The 24,691-nt window shown below is 40.1% G+C and overlaps 1 protein-coding gene and 1 long non-coding RNA gene across 3 annotated transcripts; both read right to left on the bottom strand.

Moving 5' to 3' along the window:
- Positions 1-4,318: 4,318 nt before the first annotated feature.
- Positions 4,319-7,571, bottom strand: LOC138976545 (uncharacterized). The gene is made up of 3 exons (XR_011459061.1): positions 6,363-7,571; positions 5,333-5,562; positions 4,319-4,418 (listed from the first exon to the last, which is right to left on the bottom strand). It is a non-coding gene; the product is annotated as an uncharacterized lncRNA (long non-coding RNA).
- Positions 7,572-8,496: 925 nt separating this feature from the next.
- On the bottom strand, positions 8,497-24,682 carry LOC138976544 (uncharacterized). Of its 2 annotated transcripts, none has more exons than XM_070349400.1 (8): positions 24,328-24,682; positions 22,494-22,550; positions 18,942-19,535; positions 17,769-18,362; positions 16,322-16,483; positions 13,245-15,291; positions 12,226-12,450; positions 8,497-10,381 (listed from the first exon to the last, which is right to left on the bottom strand). In XM_070349400.1, the coding sequence occupies exons 1-5, from the start codon at positions 24,388-24,390 to the stop codon at positions 16,391-16,393; spliced, it is 1,401 nt and encodes a 466-aa protein (XP_070205501.1). In that variant the 5' UTR covers positions 24,391-24,682; the 3' UTR covers positions 8,497-10,381; positions 12,226-12,450; positions 13,245-15,291; positions 16,322-16,390. The 2 variants fall into 2 exon arrangements, with proteins under 2 accessions (XP_070205501.1, XP_070205502.1); XM_070349401.1 differs by lacking the exon at positions 24,328-24,682 and adding an exon at positions 23,768-24,282.
- Positions 24,683-24,691: the final 9 nt, after the last annotated feature.

The following is a 24,691-nucleotide window of genomic DNA, read 5'->3' as shown; positions in this document are numbered from 1 at the left end:
TTTTCCCTCAGATTACGCAGACCATACGCACCTCCAGCGCACGCTTATTTGACACCAAGACAAATTCGCACTCTCCACGCAGACGTCACGATTGCTTTACGCATTCTCACGCTATTAACGCGCTCTCCACGCAGACGACACGATTGCTTTACGCATTTAACGCGCTCTTGACGCAGATGTCCTGATCATCTTACGCACTCTCCACGCAGATGTCACGAATTATTGACGCATTCTCAGGCATTACGCGCTTTTTACGCTCTCTTCACGCAGATGTCACAATTGCTGTACGCATTCTCACGCATTTGACGCACTCTCCACGCAGATGTCACAATTGCTTTACGCATTCTCACGCATTTGACGCACTCTCCACGCAGATGTCACGATTGACCTACACAATTTTACGCAGACCACACAACCGCTTTACGCACTCACAAACAAATAATGGGCAGTGCACAACATTGTATTGATCCAGAAAGACAAAGGTCAAGCGTGCAGGTTCGATAACAGAGATGATCATAATTATGTACAAGTTCTAAAACAAAAATGCAGTCAAATAAATTGATTAAAACAAAGGAGAGATTTGAATCTCGCTTATTGCCATTGTGACTTCCAGGTTTTAATTTCACTGCATTTTGACATACCAGCAGCACAGAAACAAAAATGATCAAAATACTATTCAAAGCAGAATTCAAATTGGCAGAACAAAGAATAAATAGAACAAAACCCTGATAGTCATCATCGATACGCCGTAGTACATGCAGTGAAGAATCCAGTATAACTTATAAGAGAGAATTTTGATGTACACTCGTCACTATATCACATTGATGTAAACAAATAAATAAATAATTGGCACAGCCTAGGCATAGGCAGCAGTGAGTTGTATCAACATGTTTGAATACAGAACAGCAACAAAAAGAGAAAAAAAGTTCTACAAGCCAGCTAATAGTTGAACTTCAGATTACTAATGATATCACAAACAAACACTTAGTTAATGCCCATTCTCCAGGGATCGAAATCCAGTCAATGTATACCAAACTAGGATAACACATACATTTAGAATCTATCACGACTGCATAAAACATTGGTATGCAATTCACAAAGCAAGGAACTTGAAACATGAACATTGACATTAAACATACATATGTGCCCCACACACATTTCGGACAAGGCAGCTGAACGAAATTCAGATGTGGATGGAGCACAAAATAATTAGATGGGGCGGCGTGAAAGCATACTGGGACAAGGAACAAGCAAGAGAAAGAGGATAAGAAGATAAAAGGAAGAACAAACCGAAGAATAAGAAAGAAAAAAACAAAATAAGAGAAGGAGAGAGAAAAAAAAAAGGAAAAAAAAAAAAAGGAAAAAAAAGGGAGACAATCATATGAATGTGTACCATTTAAATAAAAGAAATTACAAAAATTACTTTTAAAAAGGAGACATTTCAGGTTTTGATTTGAAGTGTGTTAACATATTCACATATACCAGTAACTTTGCATGGAAAAAAAAAGTTCACAATGATTTGAAGCAAATTCAAATGCCAGAGAAAAAACAGAACAAAACCCTGATGTCATCATTGATAATCAGTGGTACGTTCAGTGAAGAAAAAACAATTGACACAACCTAGACATGGGCAGCAGTGAGTTATCAAGTTTCACTACACAAAAGTAACAACTACAATAATGAAACAAAAGGTAAAATGCCAGCTAATAGTCAAAATTCAGAACAATGATATCAAAAAGAAACACTTATTCAATGCCCCTTCTCCACTGATATGTATAAGCACACCAACATGACATAAACTCATAAATTTTAAAAAAAACATGACATAAAACTCATAAATTAAAAAAACCTTATCAGACTGCGTAAAACATAGGTTTGCCATCTCAAAATGGATGTAAAACACGCAGCTTACTCACAAAATGATAGACAAGTCTCCAGCGGCCAGCTGCTCAGCAAACAAAATAAGGTGGCGAGGATCAATATAATTGAAATGCATTTTTTTTGCTGTTTCGGAGAGAACTTTGCTTCATTTACCTTACACTGCCTGCATTCAAGGGCTAAATTTTTATCAGCTGCACCAAGACTTACATCTATAGAAATCCAATCATAACGGTTTTAACAGCAAAAATAAAAAAAGTATATTTCTAGTCTCGCTTCTAAATTCTCAACTCAACTCCAAAAAATAATAAAGAACAACAAAAACCCGCATCATGCATTGTCTCCTTCAAGCTGCCTAGGTTGTTTGCGTTCGACTCCCATAAATGACAAGGAATTGTTAAAACCTTTTCTTTCTATTTGTTCACTTTTTGTTTTCTTCTTTTCTGAACTCTTTATACTTGTATTTTATTCATTTTAATTTAGCCTGAAGGTTTGAGTCGTGTATTAAAAATCGAATATAGTGTGTAAGTGCCCTTGAACAGCTTTTCCAGAATCATGTATTCTATATTTTTAGTATGGGATACCCACAAGAAAAGTTCAAATGCATCCATGCGTCTCCACTGATAGTAATGGTAGTTGAGCACTTCCAGTTTAGTCTTCTGTCGTTCTGACACAACCTAAAAGGGTACATCATGTCTGAACATCATCTGTAGAAGAGTGTGAAGTTTAAAGCTTAGCTTAAATAATGTCCAACAAAACCCCAGACTCTTCTGTACATTACCCATCAGCCACACAGACCTGAACTGTGAAATACAATTACTCACTAGCAATTTCTCAGGCGAGTCAAATCTTACATTCATCACATTTTTGCAACTAGCATTGTAAATAAGCCTACAAAGATTACAAAGTTCAATTACTGCAAACCAAATCATGAAGGCTCTTCCATGGCCTGTTGTCTCTTTCTTTTATCACAGGCTTCCAAAAACCAGTCTTGAACGGCCGTCTTCAAGGTCTTGACCTGTGGCACCCGTACAGCTTCACGGAACAGCCTCTGCATGACAAAACAAAAAATAACATGAACTTAGATCATCAAACAACTATCACTGATTTGAGAAAAGTCTCAAGTTTATTTCCTGACGCCTGTAAACTTGCTAAAAATCATACAGACACACAAACTTGCATACACACCATACGCTTTTACAACACACCAACTATACTTGAGTTAGGAAATTACAACACATTGTAATCCTTGTAGAAGAGAAGTAAAAAAAAAATACCTACCCTAATATTTGTTTTAACCCTTTCGCTGCCAATCAAAACTTGGGTATGTGCATTCCTGACTGCCAGGGAATATTGGAGTTTGGGGTGTAATAATTCACAAAAAAATCTAGCTTCAAACTGGCAGTAGGTAGGTAAGTAAAACCTATGTTGTTTTTAAAGGAAATTGAACCAAGAATCTGTTTTTAGTGTCTAATCATGGAAATGATAATTAGTTTGGCTTATAATGATGTTTAAATATGAACTTTTGAAAAATCAGCCCGGTGCATCTTCCGGTGCCTGTGGATCAAACACAGGTGGCTGTTTTGCTCGCTCCAAGAAAGGATTATAATCACTGTCATCTACCTGTTTCCAACGAATTGTCCGAAAGAAGATCTCCCCCTTCCCCTGTCAGTATCCATAATCATTTGCACCGCCTGTAGCGTCAGTCCGGCTTTGTTTTTCCCTACTAGGGCCCGGTCGACAGTCACCGTTAGCCATTTTGACGAGTCGAGATTTCTCTCCCATACCCTGTCGACAAGGCCGAAAATAGCCTTCAAACGCAAAACCGCGTCACCATTTATGTTTATTCATGAGAATGAGGTATCCTACCAAGCCATTGGCTGCTATTTGTGTGTCAGCAGTGACGTAGCATTTCTGGAAAATCCCGGAACGGAGAAGACGGGTTTACCCGTCCTAAGGCGCTGCGGCTGCACAAGCGCATGACTGGTATACCCGTCATAAGGCAGTCAAGTGGTTAAAGTTACCTTTACTATGACTTTTTCTTTGGGGGCCTTCGGAAATTCATAATACATGTACTGTGACGTGCAGACGCATATGTGACGACATCATACCGTTTGCTAACATCCTTATTTCGTATGTAGTCGAAAATCCATGACACTGACAAATGAGCTCAGGAACTTGGCTTCTAGCAATTTAATGTTAAGCGTAAAAGCTTTGACAACTATCATTCACATGTGAAACATGGCAAATTTAAAATTGATTCCAAAGAACAAAATTTGAGACAGAAATAACTTGTTGTTTTGTAGACATGGATTTTATCTTCTTCCTAAAAGGACCAGGATGATTTTACAAATTATGAAAAACAACTCACTGTCGATGGCTTTTAGTCGCAGCGTACACCATGGTCTCTTTCCCTGCCCTCCCCCATAGCCCCCTAGCTGTCAGCAACTGTGTAGCCTATGGAACACCTTCGTCATCACAGCATCAGTAGTCGTCTTTAGTTCATGTCCACCAACCACACCGAGCTCATGGTCATGGATCTGAAACAAACAAAACAAGCCAACTGAATTCCAAAAATCAAATATTCAGACAGCTCTTCTTCACATACAAACAATTCAATCTGGAAGCATCATACTGTCACCTGGAACAAAAAATCAATAATCGCACTTGCTTTAAAAAAAAAAGTTTTCAGAAGAGCAAATGGTGATTGAGTGTAGCATTGTCATAAAATGTAATCACACACCTCAGGTGACCTGCATCAATCATTCAATACTATCTCACAAATCTTCATTTGGAAAGCACAAACATAGTTAGAAGAGAGCGTCAACCGTGATACTATTCAGTGTGGACAATTTTTTTCTGACCCATAATCCGATGCCTACACAAAGTGAGAATCAGAACTCACAAGAAGGCACTGTTGCATGTTTGTGATTATTTGCTTGAGTGTAGCACTTGCAATTTTGAACTTGAGGAAACAGCGTAGCAATTTCTGTTACATCCCTGAAAACCTAGCAGATGGCAGCTCTGGCCACAGAGCAATATTTGCATTATTTCTCACAGATGCAATGATCACAGAAAACAAAGTGGTGCATGCATTTTCCGCACCCCACATGAGAAAAAGAGGCCCATCATTGTGCGTACCCATAAGCATAGTTTTATCATCAAAATGTGTTGGTTAAATTCACAAATGTGACCAATACGCATAAACCTTGCATGAATTCCCAGGATAATGGGAAACTGGTCATGACTGAGAACTGATGAACAGTTAAGATACACCCGTGAACCGTGATGACATCTGGCATCCTCCAAAAAGCACACACTCAAGGTAACATTTAAAGCCTAAAGAGCGTCTAACAATAACATGTCACTCTCACAAGATCTTGCTACAGTTATCTGGGGAAAATAGCACAGGCATGACTGGTCTGCTTCAACAATAGCATTCAAAGCCACCTACCAGTGATCACTCCTTCGACAGATCCATCATGTGCCTTCAACATCTTCCACACTCAACAGTAAAAAGATGACTCCATCGAACAGTAGCACAGGCTCTGGCTCCACCATGATTCTTTGGCGACCAATTACTAAATTAGTCGCATCAGGTCCATCTGCTCCTGTAGAACCTTCTCCAGCAGCAAGAACTGATGTTTATCTTGCCGCTCTGCTCTGCTCGTAGTCTTGTGTCCGCTGAATGGAAGAAAAGAAGAACAAAAAGTCATTTACATGAAGCAATACATATTTTAGACAATCTGTCGGCCTGAAAAGAAACCATCAGCACTAAAAAACAATCTGAGCAAATGTTCAAAGTAAACGTGACATCTCTATATTTTTGAATTCAGGAGAAGATGAGGAATATATATATTGCAATCAATTTTTAAAGGGGCATACAGAGTGGCATTTGATGGGGTAAAAAGATGTAGGGACTCAGCAGTTGGAGATGAAAATTTGTGTGTGTATTTACTTCAAGCAGATTTTTTCTTTCTTTTTTTTTAGACAGAAGAACAAACACACACTAAAAATCCTTGTTTAAAGTTGAACTGACCTTAACTTTTCCTCCAAACACTAGAACTTTTTGTATTCATTCAAAAATATTCATCAAAAAGGTTAAATTTTAAATTCAATTTTGCAGACTTTGGATGAAAAGTTACTCTTCTCTGGCATCCCGCGGACACAGTTCACACTTTCTCATCAATGAGATGCCTGTGTTAATTAAAAACAAACATCAATAAAACTATTAAAATAAAATAAAAATTTAAATATAAAAATAAAATCGACCAACCGCCCCCACCCGATTTTTTTTCCCTTTGCTGGAAACAATACATTTGTTTCACTAAAACAGTAAAAGAGATCAGCTGAATTTGTTTGACACATCTGGTTATAACTAAAAGAATAAAACACAAAATAAGCCAAAGTCACAGAACAAAAAGACGCTGTCAGTGTCACTATCAATGACTCTGAATGAGACACTCATTGCTATCGAGCCATACCTGTTCATCTTCACCTTGCCGGGACGGAACGACAGTCTGCGTTACTGGCATCGGTGGCGGTGTTAAGGTCACTGTCCATCTCAGCTTTCTTCACCTTCAGTTCAAACAAGCAGTGAGCACCGTCATACTCAAGTCAAAGCTTTCTGAAAAAATAAATACTTGGAAGTTAAATAGGATCACATTGATTCCCAAACCTAACAGTAACAGTAACACGCAAACATCAAAACTGGAATATTAATTATTAAATATAAGCATCTCAATTTCACTAAATTAGTATATTTATTTTCTCTGTGATGTATTTTTTATTTTTATTTCAAAAAAATCTGTTTTTCAACTTTATCACTGCACACGCTGACACAGCCTCTGCCTGCCTCTCTAGTCTATGCATGCCTCGGGAACAAGGGTAATTTTTCTCTTTTCCGAGACTCAGACACAGAATATTCCACTATGACTATGAGTCTATGTCAGTATGCGGAACTGAAAGTTGAACATCTGTGGAAAAATAAAAAGATACAAATAAAACAAAAACAGATATATGAAGAGCCTATTAGTATTACTACTAAAGCTCCTGACAACTGCTGCCGCAATGACTCGACCAGATTAGGAACCAACCAAAGTTCACCAAGAAACAGACAATGAGACATAAAATGATAAACGAAAATTCAGTTTTTATGGTGCCGTGAGCGACCCGCGAATCGGGATTCGGATGGTATTTTCACTCTTCCACAACTCCTTAAAAACAAACCACTGCATCAATCAACTTTATGTTTTTGGAAAAGTTAGTTCATTCATCCATCTTTCAGACAAAACAAACATGAATGAATAGAACAGTGTTCTTCTAGGCGAAAAAAAAATCGAAAGTGTGAGAAATTCTCTCTGCCATCAAACTCGGAAGCCGAAGCCGCGAGCTATCAAAAATTCAAATTCCCAAATCTTTCCTTCAGTTGATCAACTTACCTATTCTTGAAAGAAGTCAATCTTCATTTCAGAGAGAAGGATAAGATTACCTTGCATCCAATAAGCAAGTCAATAATACAAGTCAATATGAAGAAAAAGCAAAAAAACGCCGATACAATGTGGATTTGACAGACTTCTTGCCAACAGGAAGTTGGAGATTGTCTGACAGACAAGGGAAATAACTTCAATAAATTGCTCTTTTCAGTCAAGGTAACTGTCTCCCCTGAAATTGAACTTTCATAGAGATTTTCTTCCAAAGCAAAATAAAATAAAATGAAAATATGCTGAGAACAAATTTTATGTAACCATTAACATCAGCCTTTATTTTGAGTAGATAATTAGTTTCAAAGTTACTTTAGTTTACATTTTTTTGTTTAATCTGAATTTTTTAAATGTTTTTATCGTTTTGTTATGGGTGTTCATATAGATTTCAGTTATCTTTTCTGTTCATATAATATTTTTATTATGCTTTGCCTAGATTTTTCCACGACATTATTTTGTGGAAAGCTGATTCCTACAACAATACCAAATCCCCATTACAATAATTATATTACATGCTAAAACAATTATAATGATAATACAAATTAAAATAATCATATTTATTTTAAGATAAAAATAATCAGGATAACAATTAAGCAAATAAATGTTAGTAATAACAAAATGATTAAATAAAAATTAAATGGGAAAACCATTACATAAAATAAAAATATTTTTATTAAACTTTTAAATGCATTTTTTTTTAACCGAAACTGTCTTAAGATAAACTGAAAAATAACGGATTGAAAGTTTTTATGCAATTTTTTTTCTAAAAAAAAAAAAAATGAAGTTTTTGAAGAAGAATAACTATTCATAACCAAAATTTAAAAGTAAATATTTTTTAATAACATAAAATATAATAAATTATTTCATGAAGTAAATGCATAAACCCACGGTATAAAATTAGGAAAAACAAAAATTGCAATCACCTTTTCATTGAATCCATGCGTGCTAAACACTGCGTGGTGAAGTCGTTTCGAATGCGACAATCTGCGTAAAAGTTGGCGAAAAGTAACGCGCGCGAAGCGAAGGTGTCACGAGGCCGTACGCATCCCCGCATGAAAAACGCAGAAATAACGCATGCGTCACGCAGAATCATGCTGGCTGGGATGTCTCAATGCAAAAAGTAGAACTCCTGAGAGATCAAGCATACAAATTAAGAGTTTTCCCTGTACAGTCATGTCTCCATACAAAAAGTAGATCTCCTGAGAGAGAAATCCCGAGAGATCAAGCACACAAATCATGTTTTCCCTGTACAGTCATGTCTCAATACAAAACGTAGAAATCCCGAGAGATCAAGCACACAAATCGTTTTCCCTGTACAGTCATGTCTCCATACAAAAAGTAGAACTCCTGAGAGATCAAGCATACAAATCAAGAGTTTTCCCTGTACAGTCATGTCTCCATACAAAAAGTAGAACTCCTGAGAGATCAAGCACACAAATCAAGAGTTTTCCCTGTACAGTCATGTCTCAATACAAAACGTAGAAATCCCGAGAGATCAAGCACACAAATCAAGTTTTCCCTGTACAGTCATGTCTCAATGCAAAAAGTAGAACTCCTGAGAGATCAAGCACACAAATCAAGAGTTTTCCCTGTACGGTCATGTCTCAATACAAAAAGTAGATCTCCTGAGAGATCAAGCACACAAATCAAGAGTTTTCCCTGTACAGTCATGTCTCAATACAAAAAGTAGAACCCCTGAGAGATCAAGCATACAAATTAAGAGTTTTCCCTGTACAGTCATGTCTCAATACAAAAAAGTAGAAATCCTGCAAAATCAAGCACACATACCTTATAAGAAAGCTTAGAAGACAATACAAATTGATTCTGATTCTGAAAATTGATTCCGATTCTGATTCACACCAAGCGATTTCCATGTACAGTCATGTCTCTCTGCAAAAAGTATAAATCCTGAGAGATCAAGCATACTAATCAAGAGTTTTCCCTGTACAGTCATGTCTCAATACAAAACGTAGAAATCCTGAGAGATCAACCACACTGTTAGGAAACGCTGTCGTTGCTGAGCTTTGGTTTAGTTTTGTGTGTTGCATGTAGTTGACTTTTTTGTACTTTGTGGGAAAGTACCGATATTATATTTTGTAAACACAATATTTATGTTTGGACGAGAATGCAGGTGAACTTTCTAATTATTCCGGATGCTGGCGCTCACGTGGTGCGCAGGGTGTTATGGGTAACTGAGCAAGGTCAGTTCATAGCAACGGCTATGGCTTTTCGTTTTGCTTGGTTACCACCCTTCTAAGGGCAGGTATTTTGAGTGTTTTTTTCGACATCTAGCATGTGAGATTGAAGTCAATGTATTTATGAGAATTGGAGTAAGAATATGTAATTTAATGGCTTTTGTCAAAATCAGTAAACACAGCTGAGAACTAATTCTCAACTGATAAAAAAAACTGTGTCTTAGAATGACTAGAACTGAATGATGTTCCTGACAATACTCTGTTAACAAAAAGTGACAACCACAGCATGAACAACAGTGATCTCAATGACTAGTCGACTCGCACGGTTGGCCTAGTGGTAAGGCGTCCGCCCCGTGATCGGGAGGTCGTGGGTTCGAACCCCGGCCGGGTCATACCTAAGACTTTAAAATTGGCAATCTAGTGGCTGCTCCGCCTGGCGTCTGGCATTATGGGGTTAGTGCTAGGACTGGTTGGTCCGGTGTCAGAATAATGTGACTGGGTGAGACATGAAGCCTGTGCTGCGACTTCTGTCTTGTGTGTGGCGCACCTTATATGTCAAAGCAGCACCGCCCTGATATGGCCCTTCGTGGTCGGCTGGGCGTTAAGCAAACAAACAAACAAAAAATGACTAGTCCTTGCACCTGTTCTTTTGGATTCTGTTTCTTACAAAATCTTTGACGTTTCGCCACGTCCTGTTCTTGAGAGCCTTATCCTCTATGAGACACTTGACAATAACCTCTTTGCCAGGCAGATGACCCAGGAGGATGTAGCTTTCCAGGTGTCTGAGCACAGCGCTGACTTCATCATCAGACCAGGCTTTCCTTGCTGCACAGAGAAAAATGATACAATGCTTGAGAATTTCCTCAGATTAAACACAGACAACACCACAACAGACAGCAAACAATTACAAAAGCACTACCTTCACAACTTATGTCATGGCACTGGGGAATAGAACTGTCCAAAACAAACTTTCAGAAAAAGCACATTCCAAAAATACGTAAAATTGTATTGTATAATGCACAAGAAGAGAAAGTTTTCCAGTCATGTGTCAGTAACTTGTAACTTGTTTTTCATGTGGGTTCTGAGCAGACGAAAACCAAGGAAGCCTTGTCAAATGTTTACATTTCTATGCACATTTGGTCAGTGATTTGACGAAAAGCTCGCGCTCAGACATGCAAGTTCCGCAAAGACTGATAACTTACTAAAAAAGAAGAGCAAACGCTCGATTGAGTCACTTTCGACGTAGAAAAAGGTCATGGTGGTCGAAACATTATCAAAACATAGGTCAAAGGTCAACTTAACATGGATATAAGTGTACATCATACCCGAGTACGCTAGTACTTGGGCTCAGCAGACTTTAATTGTGTGTCTGTCTGTCTGTCTGTCTGTCTGGATTTAACAGCTTATTGCTGGGAAACTACTGGGCGCAGTTCGTTCAAAAGTTGATACACTAACTTGATAATAGGTCCGATTGATCGTATTAAAACTTCATAATGTTAGCTGGGACCTAAATGCGAAATAATCCACAAAAACGACTCTTGGCGGTGGGCGCAATTCGCGGTGGGATAGAACTGCTGTTCGGCTAATAGAACTGCCAGCCAGCCACCGACACCAGGCTTTGCGTGCGTGTGCCACTTCGCGTGCGCGCGACCTGAAGTTAGCACTCTAGGCATTTGAGTTCACTGGCAAAATTGTCAGAGTTGGTGGCTTGGTGGAAAGCACGTACGCCTATGGTCAAAGTGATCCGGGTTCGATTCCTGGCATGGGCGATCTCTTTTCTTCTTATTTTTTTTAATTCTTGTTTACTATTGTTTATCCCCGAGTACGCTAGTACTTGTGCTCAGCAGACTTTATTTTTTCACAAAAACGACTTAACGGTGGGAGGAATTCACACCGGCGGGGCAACACGCAGCCTGATAGAACAGTCAGCCAGCTCGCTGGTTATTTCCCGCATCATCACACGCACGCAGAGGATTTTTGTAGGTCAGGTTGTGGGAAAGTCCACAATGTTCCACAGGGGAACTGGTTGTGTTTGTATTGTTTATTTTCTCACAGTGATGTTGATGGTTTTTACACATATTATGAGGAACTTTTCTCAGATGTTGGATCCCGAGACCAGCCTCTCGTTTACGATTGTAGAGATCAATCAGCACACACAGAACAATCGCTTAAGTTTAATTTCAGAAACCAACATTCACACCACAGGCATTCCAAACATTTATATTGTTAAGTTATGAAGAGGGTCGGCAGTATATTTTTCACTGTGATCAAATAAAAGAGAAAGGCCAGTCACCACACACATCCTCGGCTCGCATGCAATGCATTTATATAGCAAAGGGAATGCCTGTAATTCACACAGAGCAATCACTTGGTCTTAAACGTGCACAAGACAAAAACGTTCATACTGGGGGAGCGAGCCAGTCTGAAGAGTACTCGGGTCCAGCGCGAGCGTTTTTTATTCCTTCAATTATCCGATCCTCTGAATAATAATTATACATTATTCACTGCTGTTTGATGCGTCGAGGTCAGATGCCATGATTGTTTCACCTGTCAGTGCAAAAGTTACCCCGAAGTCCGTAGGGCTGAGGGGCAACATTTGCACCGACAGGTGAAACAATCATGGCATCTGACCTCGACGCATCAAACAAAGGTGAAAAATGAGAGCGTACCACCAGAAGACTGAAGCGATCCAGGTGACTGTGTCGCACCAGAAGACTGAAGCGATCCAGATGAGAGCTTACCACCAGAAGACTGAAGCGATCCAGGTGACCGTGTCGCACCAGAAGACTGAAGCGATCCAGATGAGAGCGTACCACCAGAAGACTGAAGCGATCCAGATGACCCTGTCTGGCCACACAGCTGCGGATATCCAGTGAAGTTGTGGTGTCCTTGTCCTGAAATAAAAAAAAAGAGTAAAATTAAAAAGTCTCTTTTTGGATACCAGGGCCGTGGTTTACTTAAAAATGCTGTCAGGGTCTCCGCCAAGTTGTGGGAAGAAACAAACATCTTGACAAAAGTCTCGCAATAACTTTGACCAATCATACAAGCGCTCAATTCCCACCGTGTTAAACGTAAACCAGCTGCTCAAAATGCAGCCCTTCCCAGTCTGTGTCCGTACAATTTGACGGTTTTGACCCTTTCAATACGTATCAGATTTACGCCGTCGACCTGCTCCACTGAATTTAACAAGTTTTCCAACGAAACAAAAGTTTTACCGACAATAAACTTCCAGATCCATCTTCTTTAGTCAAGTAGGCAACGACGAAAACGTAAAAAAACAAACGATGGCGGTCAGTCTCGAGAGAACTGATTACTAAGATTAGTCATACAAGCACACAAGTCCCGTGCATCTTTTGAGCCGAGTTCAATACGTGATTTATGGCTCGCGCTTGCTGGCTTCTGATTGCGCGGTGCAATAATATTAAAATAAGGCTCACGATTGCTGGCTTTTGATTGTGGTTCAATAATATTAAAATAAGGCTCGCGCTGGGCTGCATTTGATTGGAGTAGAGTTTTGACTTGATTGACAGGTGGTAGGGTCCATTCAGCTCCTGCTGTGTTAATTAACAGTTTAACGAAAAAATCCTGCCTTAGTATGGCCACCAGCTCATCTCCTCTAGTGCTTGTCAATGAAATTTGATACCAAGCATTATATAGAAACAAATCATTTTCTAATTAGTTCAAATACCTTTTTGTGAGGCTGCTGTTTGAGGATGGGTATCTTCTTCATCGTCGTCGTTCTCCTCGTCAACAATGATGTCATCGCTGATGTCGACACTGTCCAGAGAAGTTGGGTTTGTTATTTCTCCTTTCTCCAACTGAATGAGAAGTTTTGCCACTTTCGTCACTTGAAGCGCTGCAGAAGGTAATCTATAGTAACGTCTGTGTGTGCGAATGTCATGACCCAGAAACTGAGCAACAACGTCAAGCTCATTGTCTGCAAGATTGTAGAGTTGAGTCATTGTGGCTACGTGCTTTCTCAAGGATGTGGACGTAATAAGTTCAGGGTGCTGCAAATCTGCTTGTTGGCAATGAATCTTCAGAGTGTCACTTCCGCGAATGTGTCCATTTCTATCACCATGACCAAAGCAGCTTTGAGAGAAAACAAAGTTGTTTGTTTCAGGAATGCCAGCTTCTTGACGAGATGCAATGAGTGTTTCAAAAGAATCTACCAAATTTGCTGTCAGCAAAATTGGAACGATTGTGCCAGTTTTGCCAATAATCTCCACCCTTTGTAATGATTTACTCAAAGCTTGTTCAAATGAAGGCAAGCTGTGCAGAATGTCATCACTTGTATCAAGCTGACGGTTTTCAAAATCTTGAACTTTCATTTTGGACACTTCTCCAGATCTTCGGCGGTTGAAGAGGATCACTTGACTGAGTAGAGCTTTACAAAGTGAATGTCGAGCTGTTGTTTTGTCCCGAGAAGAAGAAGCGTTTTTCATGTCCTTTTTTGCATCCTCTGCAACCTGTGATAGGTGCGACGAGAGCTTTTGTATATCTTTCGAGAGTGGAAGTCGCTGCACATTGTTCTGATGTCTTCTGTAAAGAGTTCTTGCGGCTGACGACGAAACCCATTCATTCCACCGAACATCGAAGACTTCTATGAAGTGCTTGCACTGCTGTCTCAGTTGCATGTCATTTTGCTCAATGGCCTTTGCTTGCATCAACAAGGTGCATCTTTTCAAAGTGTGGCCAATTTTCTTTGCCGTTGATGGGTTTTTGAAGTCGGACGACTCTTTTGAAAATTCACAAAGTACACGTGTAGCTTGGACAATAGTACTGAACATGTCCGGTTTCAGAAAATCAATCAACTGTCCATTCTGATTGCCACTTTCTTTCCTGAGTGCAAGTACAAGGCGTGCTATTTCTCTCAGTTTATTTCGAATGTAAGCATGTCGATCGGAATCAAACCCATTCTTCCTCGTCTCTCGCAGTGCAAGTTCCCGAATCGTTATATCTGTTTTAACAATCATGCCCACTGGGTCATTTTTCACATGTTCCAATATTTCACGCAGCTTTTCTTCGTCATGGTCCCTGGTGATTTTACTCCCCGGGACAGCAGGAAGAAGAAGTCTTCCAGCAACAACCTTTCCTTTTGAAGACTTGCAACAGGGTTTTACGCACTTATGACGGTACATGTCCTTCGAATTGAAATAACCGTAACACTCTGGACAAGGTACAAAGTCTTTCACTTGCTTTTCTTCTTTGGCACTTTTGCGCTTTACCACAATTTCCCCTTTGCCTTCTTCCCAAACTTTCCGGTTATGCCTATGATCCCCTAAATTTCTCATCTTTGACAATTCTTTTTTCTTGTCTTTCCTCGATGCATGAAACAATGGAACAAGAATGGACTCATCTCTGTGAAAACTATTGAAATGTCTTTCCAACTTTGTTGTAGACAAACCACACACAAGACACCAATGAGATTTATCTTTTTTCTTCTTTTTTGGTCCATCTCCTGAACTTTGATCAACAGTAAAGCCAGTAATTTCAGGCTCTTGCTTGTCAGAGGAAGAATGACATGTGGAAGAAATATCGCAACGTTGCAATGTTGACGGAGCATTTGGATTTTCAAGTGGAACCGATAAGTAAGGAAAAGGGGAGGGTATTGTTTGCTCATTTACAGCAGAACTGTCAGAGTCAGAAACATGGTCCTTTTGAGACTCATCGTTGGGAATCCATGTTGGGTCTGTGTCCGACAAATCGTAGTCCGAACTGGCACTGTCTTTGTCCTGAAACATAAATGAAAGGGGTTTATCACATATGCTACATGCATTTTAGGTAAGAGAGCATGGGTCGTTAGTCAAGTAATTGCTGAATGCCTTTCAATTGGAGTTATTTCTAAGATCGTCTCAAACACAACTGCACCGTTGTCAATCTCACCACGTGCTTCAAATTCTTTCTGTATCATTCCTTATTGAAGTTATTCCCATGAACATAATTAATTTTCCAAAGTATTCTTATTTCGGTGACAAGATGGTAACTTCTTCTTTTTCTACCTCTGTGTTCCTGAGCTTTTTACTCTCAGGGTCACCTTATGGTGAGTCTTGCATGCCACACTGTTTTTACCCCGCCACTCAAGTGACTCATAAATTATCTTTCTGAAATTTACAGCTGTAATTGTTTTAGTTTGTTTAACTGTTCAATACATTTATAAGCAAGCTGTTGTTTTAAACTTTGACTAGTATTTTCTGCTTCTCTCTCTCTCTGATTTTTTCTCCATTGCTCAAGATCGAAAGTCAATGCCCTCATTTGAAATTCGTTTACGTTTGTATACCCCCCAAATGATTTTTCTTTGTTTTTATACCCCCAAGCAAGCAATAATAACGTGATTTTTTAATTTATTACGTGAAATACCCTCAATTGTACGTGATGGGAAACACTGTAAAACAATATGCAATAAGCTTCAATCTTCTTTACAATTCAGCCAAACTATATATATCCTCTGTAGGATTAAGTCTCACTCTGGTAAGTTGCCGTAAAACAGTTCAGGGGACTACCACTATATTGCGGTCCAGTATATTGTGAATTCGGCTATATCGCACCAACATGCTTGTAGCCCACTTGAACACAAGTGTTTTTAAATGCCTTCCACTACAACGCAAATACATATCGCGGTCCAATCTCTTGTACTTCCTTTGCAGATTTATTTTCCGCAACAGAGAATCGAATCGTCCCAGTAGGCTATCAGTGAAAGGCGACAGTTTTCTCGCCTTTGTTAACTCGGTAAGGGTTTTTCGGACATATATGTAAACTGCTGACCTGGATGAGCCTGTCACGTGGGCGAAGGCGTCCATCGGAAAGTGCCGGATCCTGCACCCCGGCCTTCATTTAGCGGCCCCCTGTGGTGCTGGCACACCCAACCACCGTGAAGCCCAGGCCTCCCGCCGAGCTCTTCTCTAGATCCACCGTGAAATCCTGTAACTGACAAAGGGTAGAGAAATGATTCAATCTCTTCTCTAGATCCACCATAAAATCCTGTTACTGATGCAGGGTAGTAGAATGATTTTTTTCTTTCTTTCTTGAACTTTTTACTGTGTCAGGGTTGCCTTATGGTGAGAGTATTGCGTGCCAGACTGCTTTTCCTACCCCGCTACGCGGGCAGCAAGACGCCAACTTCAGGGGAAGGCGTGCTGGATATCTTTGTGTTTCCGAGCCCCTAGACTTTCGCGGGAAACTCGGGATCTTGAAGTTTAAAATGTGCATTAATCTTTCTGCATGCGTTAGCACACGAGGGTGGTACAAACCTTCTGGTCTCCCCTCAAGTTGATTCTGGTACCTGGGCTCGATCCACAGTCAGCCAAATCAACCAGACGCTCCAACCAACAACGCTACAACCCCCGACAAGTGATTTCATCTCTTCTATCCACCGTAAAATCCTGCAACTACCACAGGGTTGTGAAATTCTCAGGCATTGTACAAAGTCGGAAGCAACTTTCGCTGAAAAGTTGCTTCTTGAACAATTCTCCATCATTTTCTGCAAAGATTTCACACTAATTGACTAAACACTAAAACAGGCTAAGAAATGGTGGTTCCAATCGGACAGACTTTGCTGATATCCGCAAATTTGTTGAAGGGTACCATGTGCCTGAATGATGTAATCCACCGCAAAAAAGCAAGAAAGTGTTATTGCCGGGAATTCTAGTCCACAGGAAAAATCCTGTAACTGACACAGGGTAATGAAATCTACTGCAGAAATGTAAAAAGCCATTTCAAAGAAAGCAAAATAAATGCATAAGTGATCCCTCTCAACTAAAATTTGGGTTCAGAATGGAAAATGATGAAATGACCTGTCCCCCAGACTAAAACTTCCATTGCAATATCTTAGGTGTGTGCAATGCAGTGAAATTTCTTACCTATAACAGTATAAGCATATAATTATGATAATCTATTCGAGTAAAAAGTAAGTAAAAACAAATTTTAAAAAATGGAAGTAAAAGCTTTATACAATAGGGGTGAAATTTGTACATGTCAGCCCACATATTAGACTTAGCATTCATTTTTACTATAGTTTTATCCCTCCATGTTCGACTTGGAGGTACTACAAGCTTTAATGTGTCTGTCTTTCCCAACTGTTGTTTAGGTAACCCTGGGTTTCGTATTTGAACACCCCTGTTTTGTCATTGAAGTAACTTGCCAGAAAAACAACAGTTTTGTCTTTTTATAAACTCATAACTGATGAGTGAGGGGGAAAAGAAAAAAGGATTACCTGGTCATCGTTCAAGATCTCTTTCTTATCAGCAGTTTGACTGTTTTCAGTCACAGCGGTGTTGGTCACTCTCTCCTGACACATGAGCACAACGACAGAATCCGCCGAGCACACGCTGGCCGGAGATTTGTTCTTTATCGTATCAGCCGGAGACACATCTCCCTTGTCGCCGCCACGACCTCTGCTAAGGTTGTCGAGGAGACTGTCGTCAGCAGCAGCTGCCACAATGAAGGCTGCGTCAAGGTCAAAATCTTCATCACCACCATCAACGTCATGGTGATATTTTTCAGCAACGGTGTAAATCCTCTCAAACTCTGATCTAGAACTGTCCAAGACATCAGAGTTGATGTCGCTTTCAGTGTTGTTGGATTGTTCTTCCACTCGCAGCTCCCTCAGGTTGAGGGGAGGGGGCTGGGCGACGATGGAGATGTTGTGCTTGTTGACGGGCGTGGCAGCCGACGAGGCGAAGGCTGACGGAGGGGAGATGGGGGTTTCCCGACCCCCCTCTGCGATGGAGAAGGAGTCGGCAGCATGTAAGGCTGGCTGGGACTGGTGTTGTTGTTGTCTTTCCTGCAGTGAAAGTCTCTCCTGAACCTGAAAGTTTCATGAATAAAAAGTTGAGAGTTTTCCTTCAAGCTAACAGAAAAATAAGCTCTGTACTTATCTAGTCAATCACAATCCGGTTTATTACTGTAGATTTGCTATTGTGTTACTGAACAGAAAGGCTAGTTATCTCACTTATTTTTTTGATGACATAATTTGTAAAACGCTAAAGATGTTACTAATTTGATGTAAAGAACAATTCTACCAAGTTTGAAACAAATCCGATGAATAGTTTCAGAGATCTATATAACATTTCCAATTTTTCCTTCGAGGTTGCCCTGTGAATGATCTTAACAAGGGTCAACAAAACTAATGTTAAAGCGTTGGGGGTAATGATCAAACAAATTTTGAACTCAGTCACTTTTACTATAGTTTTATCTCTCCATGTTCGACTTGGAGGTACTACAAGCTTTAATGTGTCTGTCTTTCCCAACTGTTGTTTAGGTAACCCTGGGTTTCGTATTTGAACACCCCTGTTTTGTCATTGAAGTAACTTGCCAGAAAAACAACAGTTTTGTCTTTTTATAAACTCATAACTGATGAGTGAGGGGGAAAAGAGAAAAGGATTACCTGGTCATCGTTCAAGATCTCTTTCTTATCAGCAGTTTGACTGTTTTCAGTCACAGCGGTGTTGGTCACTCTCTCCTGACACATGAGCACAACGACAGAATCCGCCGAGCACACGCTGGCCGGAGATTTGTTCTTTATCGTATCAGCCGGAGACACATCTCCCTTGTCGCCGCCACGACCTCTGCTAAGGTTGTCGAGGAGACTGTCGTCAGCAGCAGCTGCCACAATGAAGGCTGCGTCAAGGTCAAAATCTTCATCACCACCATCAACGTCATGGTGATATTTTTCAGCAACGGTGTAAATCCTCTCAAACTCTGATCTAGAACTGTCCAAGACATCAGAGTTGATGTCGCTTTCAGTGTTGTTGGATTGTTCTTCCACTCGCAGCTCCCTCAGGTTGAGGGGAGGGGGCTGGGCGACGATGGAGATGTTGTGCTTGTTGACGGGCGTGGCAGCCGACGAGGCGAAGGCTGACGGAGGGGAGATGGGGGTTTCCCGACCCCCCTCTGCGATGGAGAAGGAGTCGGCAGCATGTAAGGCTGGCTGGGACTGGTGTTGTTGTTGTCGTTCCTGCAGTGAAAGTCTCTCCTGTACCTGAAAGTTTCATGAATAAAAAGTTGAGAGTTTTCCTTCAAGCTAACAGAAAAATAAGCTCTGTACTTATCTAGTCAATCACAATCAGGTTTATTACTGTAGATTTGCTATTGTGTTACTGAACAGAAAGGCTAGTTATCTCTCTTATTTTTTTGATGACATAATTTGTAAAACGCTAATGTTACTAATTTGATGTAAAGAATTCTACCAAGTTTGAAACAAATCCGATGAATAGTTTCAGAGATCTATATAAAATTTCCAATTTTTCCTTCGAGGTTGCCCTGTGAGTGATCTTAACAAGGGTCAACAAAACTAATGTTAAAGCGTTGGGGGTAATGATCAAACAAAATTTGAACTCGGTCACTTTTATAGTTTCCGAGAAAAGTCCAACCTTAAGGTTGTGACACGTCATCCGTCTGGCCAGACTAAACACTGGCCGATTACAATTGAGTCACTTTTACTCAAGTGACTAAGAAACAGGATTTTGCTTTAAATTTCACCACAAAAGTTACAAAAATGGCTTTATTAAGCGGCTTTTTCTTAAGCATAACATATAGTGGACATTCCGGACCCTAAAAAATTCAGTTTTTAAAGTGGCTGGCTTTATCAACCGCAGCTTTATTAAGGATGGATTAATTCGTTGAAGTGTCTCTCACAGAATCAGCCGGGCTTTCAGGACTGTCACAGTCATTGTGTAATTAAGACAACCTGTAAATTACAGCCACAATTATGGCTGCAATGAGGAGAAATCAATATTTTATCATTTAATTTTGAAGCGCATCTAAAGTCACTGTTCACAGTACTTGCCACCAGGGCTAGAAATTAACCTTTTTCCTTGAGTGCAACCCGGGCCCATTACTGAAAAAGTTTGAGTGCCCTGATGGAACTATGGGTGCCTTCTGTTGACTAAAAGTCATTGTTTTCGATTTTTTTGCGTGCAAATCGGGCACCTTTGACGCGAACTTTGCGTGCCCGTCACCAACTTTCCGTGCAAAATTCACCAGGCACCCGTTAATTTCGAGCCCTAGCCACTGAGCACAACACAGTGACACATCAAACGGCTTTCTTTCTTTGAAAAAAGCGCACGCTGGGCAGTGAAAAAGCGTGCAGACTTACAGTCAGTCGCACTCGCAGAGACTCAAGGACAAATGCGCTGCGGAGAAATTCGCCTTTGTGGGACTGGGGTCTTATTAAGTTGGTTTCCAAGTCAAACTAAGTGAAAATTAAATACAGTGGTACTCCCCATGTAAGACCTCCCAAAATCTGACAAATTTAGGTCTTAAAAGGGGGGGGGGGGTCTTACAAGGGGGGTGAGGTCAGGTCAGAAAAAGACAGTGAGAGAGAAAAAATCAGTGACAGAGAGAAAGAGAGAAATACCTTCAGGGTCCGTCGAAGTTGTGGCATAATTACAGTTGTGGTTTGGTGAATTAATTTGATAATCTAATTCAATAAAAAGCAAGAGGTATGTATTTTTTCTGTTTTTTTTTTTTACTTTAATTGTATCCTCTACATGTATTTAAAAAAATATTTGGGAGTCAAAAGAGTTTATGTTCATATGGGTGTCAGTATTTGGAAGAGGACTATACACCTGTCACAAAACCAACTCCAAACGCGTTCGTTGAGGTCACCATAAATACATTTCCTTGCCTTGGAGTATTTGCGGTCACAATTTTCGCCGGTCTCCCATCGATTGACCACGTTTTCTTGGTCGCTGACGATCGATTGAATCTGAGTTTTTCCTACCTCAAACGACCGCGCGATCGAAATTGCTGTTTCGCCCTTACGGCTCCGTTTCACCACTTCCACCCTCTGTTCCAGAGTCAAAAATGTCCTCTTCTTTCCGCGCGATTGAGTGTTTGAAGTTGAAGGAGAGTTCGAAGCCATGGTTGAAGAAGAAGATCGTTGATGCTCGCGCGTGTGTTTGTTGATTTTTCGAAAGGAAGTGGACAAAGAACAAAGTTCCTCCCAAGAACAATCAGGGACTGGAACGAGACCCCTTCATCCCTCCTCCTCTCACACCCCCAGGCCCCAGACTCCTGCATTGCGCAGGAGTCGAGTTCCTGCATTGTGCAGGAACTCCCCAGCCCCCAGTAGATTCTAGCTAGGTTTTTTTTTTTTTTTTTTTCTTCACTCTTTGGAATCTGCAACCCTCCACAATGTGACATAATGGTCAGCCTAAATGACCGTGGTCACAATATGGAAGAAGAAGAAGAAGAAGAAGAAGAAAGAAAAGGGCATGTTGGGATCGTAAAATTGTGAACGCCGGACATGCGCAATCGAGACCTAAACGCGTCGTCTGTTATATTTCCGGCCGAGTGATTTTTGCGATCTTTTTTCAGTGATTCAAGCAAAACGTTACGATTTTTTGTTAGGTTTTGATTTGAAAATGTCGTTACAAGGTCGCAAATTGTAACAACTAGTCGGTCGCAAATCGGGTTCTGGGGGGAGTCGGCCATGGGGGTGATTTATATAGCAAAACTAATCCGTCAGCAAGAATGAGGTCTGAGAAGGGAGAGGGTCTCTGATGGGGGGGTCGTTCGTCGGGAGTACCACTGTATTCATAAATTAATAGCTCATCAATGCGGCCATAATTCTGGCTGTAATTTACAGTTTGGCTTAATTACAACATGACTGTTATGTACAGCCTTAAAGACCGAGAGATTCTGTGAGAGAGAATTAACCGACTGTGTATCTTTAAGCGGCGTCCACTATATTTCTTTTCAGTCTACCTAAAGTTTCAGACCCACTCTTTTGGTCAAGATGTCAAAGTATACTATCGTGGTGTTACTTGACATTTCTGTGTGTATACGTAAACCAAATTATCAGTTAAAGAACAATTTTTTTTACCAGAGGAATTTTAAATATATATTAAATAAGAAAACCAACATAACAAGTAATACTTAAGAACCTGCATTTCCCTGCAACATTTTCTTTAAAAAAAAGTATATATTTACTCACATGAGAAATTTTAATCTTCTTGCGGGACAATTCCACCATCACTTGCCCTCTTGTCATCTGAAAAAAAAGGTGTAAGTACTGTAAGATAAAAAGAAAGTGAGTATTTCATTGTTTGATGTTTCAAACATCAAACACATTTGGCCAAAAAATAGTGTCTGTGTCTGTTAACGAAGATAAAGACAAATAATTTATACAATTGCAAGTCAGTATTTGGTTATCTATTTTTTTCCATTTCATATAAGGAATTTGTTTTTGTGAATTAAACAATTTGGCGGGCATCACTCCTGCTGTACTTCCAGAACAATTTTGTTTTCACTTGTTTTATCATTCTGATTTTTTTCTCCAGGTATTTTTGAGGGAACTTCTTGGTTCGAACCTAAACGTAGGGACGATCAGAAGTCAAGTAGACAGTTAGTTTTACCCAATAATATTTTCAGTTACTTTTTAACGGTATTCATCTAATCCTTCAAAAACTACAGTGAAGGTTAACAAGAGCATGTTACATAAAGATCTACATAAAACAATGAGGAACATGCACACCAACTTTTATGTTGAGAAGTGAAATCAATCAGTTTCAACGCACAATTGCTGACTTCCCTTAGATGTATGTAATTATCGTGCTATCACTTAAAGTTAAAAAGATTATTAAATCACACCTGTAAGTAATCACAAAGTTACCACATCGAAAGTGTAGAAGTTATCACTTTTCAATCGCCGCAAAGGAAAAACCTATTCCAAAATGGTGAATCCGCAAATGTTTTCATTCATGCAGTTACTTTAGCATGCACGTTGCCCCCCCCCCCCCCCCCCCCACACACACACACACAACCGATATCAGCCGTATTGCTGGCTTTGCGATAAATTGCTAAAGACAATGCCCTAGTTTTCAATCAAAATGAGGCACTTCCCCAATGAGACAGATTATGAAGTAGCAGACGACAACATGTATGGTTTTCAAATGTGTGTCTGCAGCGTAAGTGAAGCTGTCAAAGATTCTGAAAAGGTGCCTTTGTAGAAATGCGCCATTTTCGCTGAATAGAAGTCGAAACCATGATCAGTTGATAACGTCCTGGATTTTTACAACAGATCTAGTCTAACTCTAACCACTTCTGAATTAAATTTCGTCACCAATGAAAATCTTAGGCAGAACAAATTGCAACCCGAAAAGTGCATTAGCATGATAACTCATGTAGCACTAATAACCTATGTCCCGACTGTATGTGTGAGGAATATTATTCACCCACGAATTTTTTCTCTCACTTCCACGCACCTACCGTATTTTGATCTGGTTATTTTTCAAACAACAGCACTCAGACGATTACTTTAGGGTTGCGGTGAAAGCCCAACCTGTATCCTTTCAAGTTCAGTTGGTTTCGAGGTGATCAGACAAAGCGAAGGACACTAAAACAATCAGAGTTTGACAGCCTTGAACGATTTCAGGCGATCTCCCTTGCGGCCATCTTTGCAGGTTTGCTTGACTCAGTTACTTGCCCTTTGCACGCCGTGTGCTATCCATCAGTCATCTTCTTTCAATTTGTTCCTCAAAGTTTTCATTTCAATTTAACAAATGTAAAACTAAGTAAAACTGGGTCTTTCGATTGATAAACTCATTCACTCGACGATGGACGTCGTCAGCTCGTTGAGTCAAGTTTTACGATTTCAACAAACTTCCGGTTACGCGACAACATCGCTGTGACGTCATGATAAAAAAACAAGACTTCTTTACAAACCAACGTAATTTACAACTACTTCAAAATTATATGTCAACAAAATATATGTAGACTATATCATGCTTTCGTATATTATAAACATTAATCATCCAAATTAAACATACCGGCCTCTTTCGGTCACATCGGCTTCGCTGCTCTTGCCGCCGCTCTCTCCCTGCGGTGTCCATTTTCAGTGTCAACTGAAGTTTTGGCGCGCCGAACTTGTGTGTGAACTTGTGTGAGGAATTTTACCGTGTATGCGCGGTCACCTATTACGCAAGAGGTGTGTAAAAAACATGCATCCGTGACATTTTACCTCCATTTTCCTGCCTGACGTAAAACGAAACGAAACTTAATTTGGGGGTATTTATTGACCGTTTTATACGGCTTTTGACAATATTTCCCTATGCTGCCGGCAGGATATACCGACCCGGCATCCTAATGAGGGTGTGTAAACTTGCAAAAGGCAGCTTAACGGGGCTCACACAA

The sequence above is a fragment of the Littorina saxatilis genome, linkage group LG9 (assembly GCF_037325665.1).
Source record: "Littorina saxatilis isolate snail1 linkage group LG9, US_GU_Lsax_2.0, whole genome shotgun sequence".
Taxonomy (NCBI): Eukaryota; Metazoa; Mollusca; class Gastropoda; order Littorinimorpha; family Littorinidae; genus Littorina; species Littorina saxatilis.
This window is presented reverse-complemented; position numbering and strand designations above follow the sequence as displayed.

Coding starts and splice junctions, on each gene's coding strand:
- LOC138976544 (XM_070349400.1), bottom strand. CDS start 24,390: ATGGACACCGCAGGGAGAGAGCGGCGGCAAGAGCAGCGAAGCCGATGT. Junction 19,536..22,493: donor AGAAGATTAAAATTTCTCAT/GTGAGTAAATAT, acceptor TGAAACTTTCAG/GTACAGGAGAGACTTTCACT. Junction 18,363..18,941: donor AGATCTTGAACGATGACCAG/GTAATCCTTTTC, acceptor TGAAACTTTCAG/GTTCAGGAGAGACTTTCACT.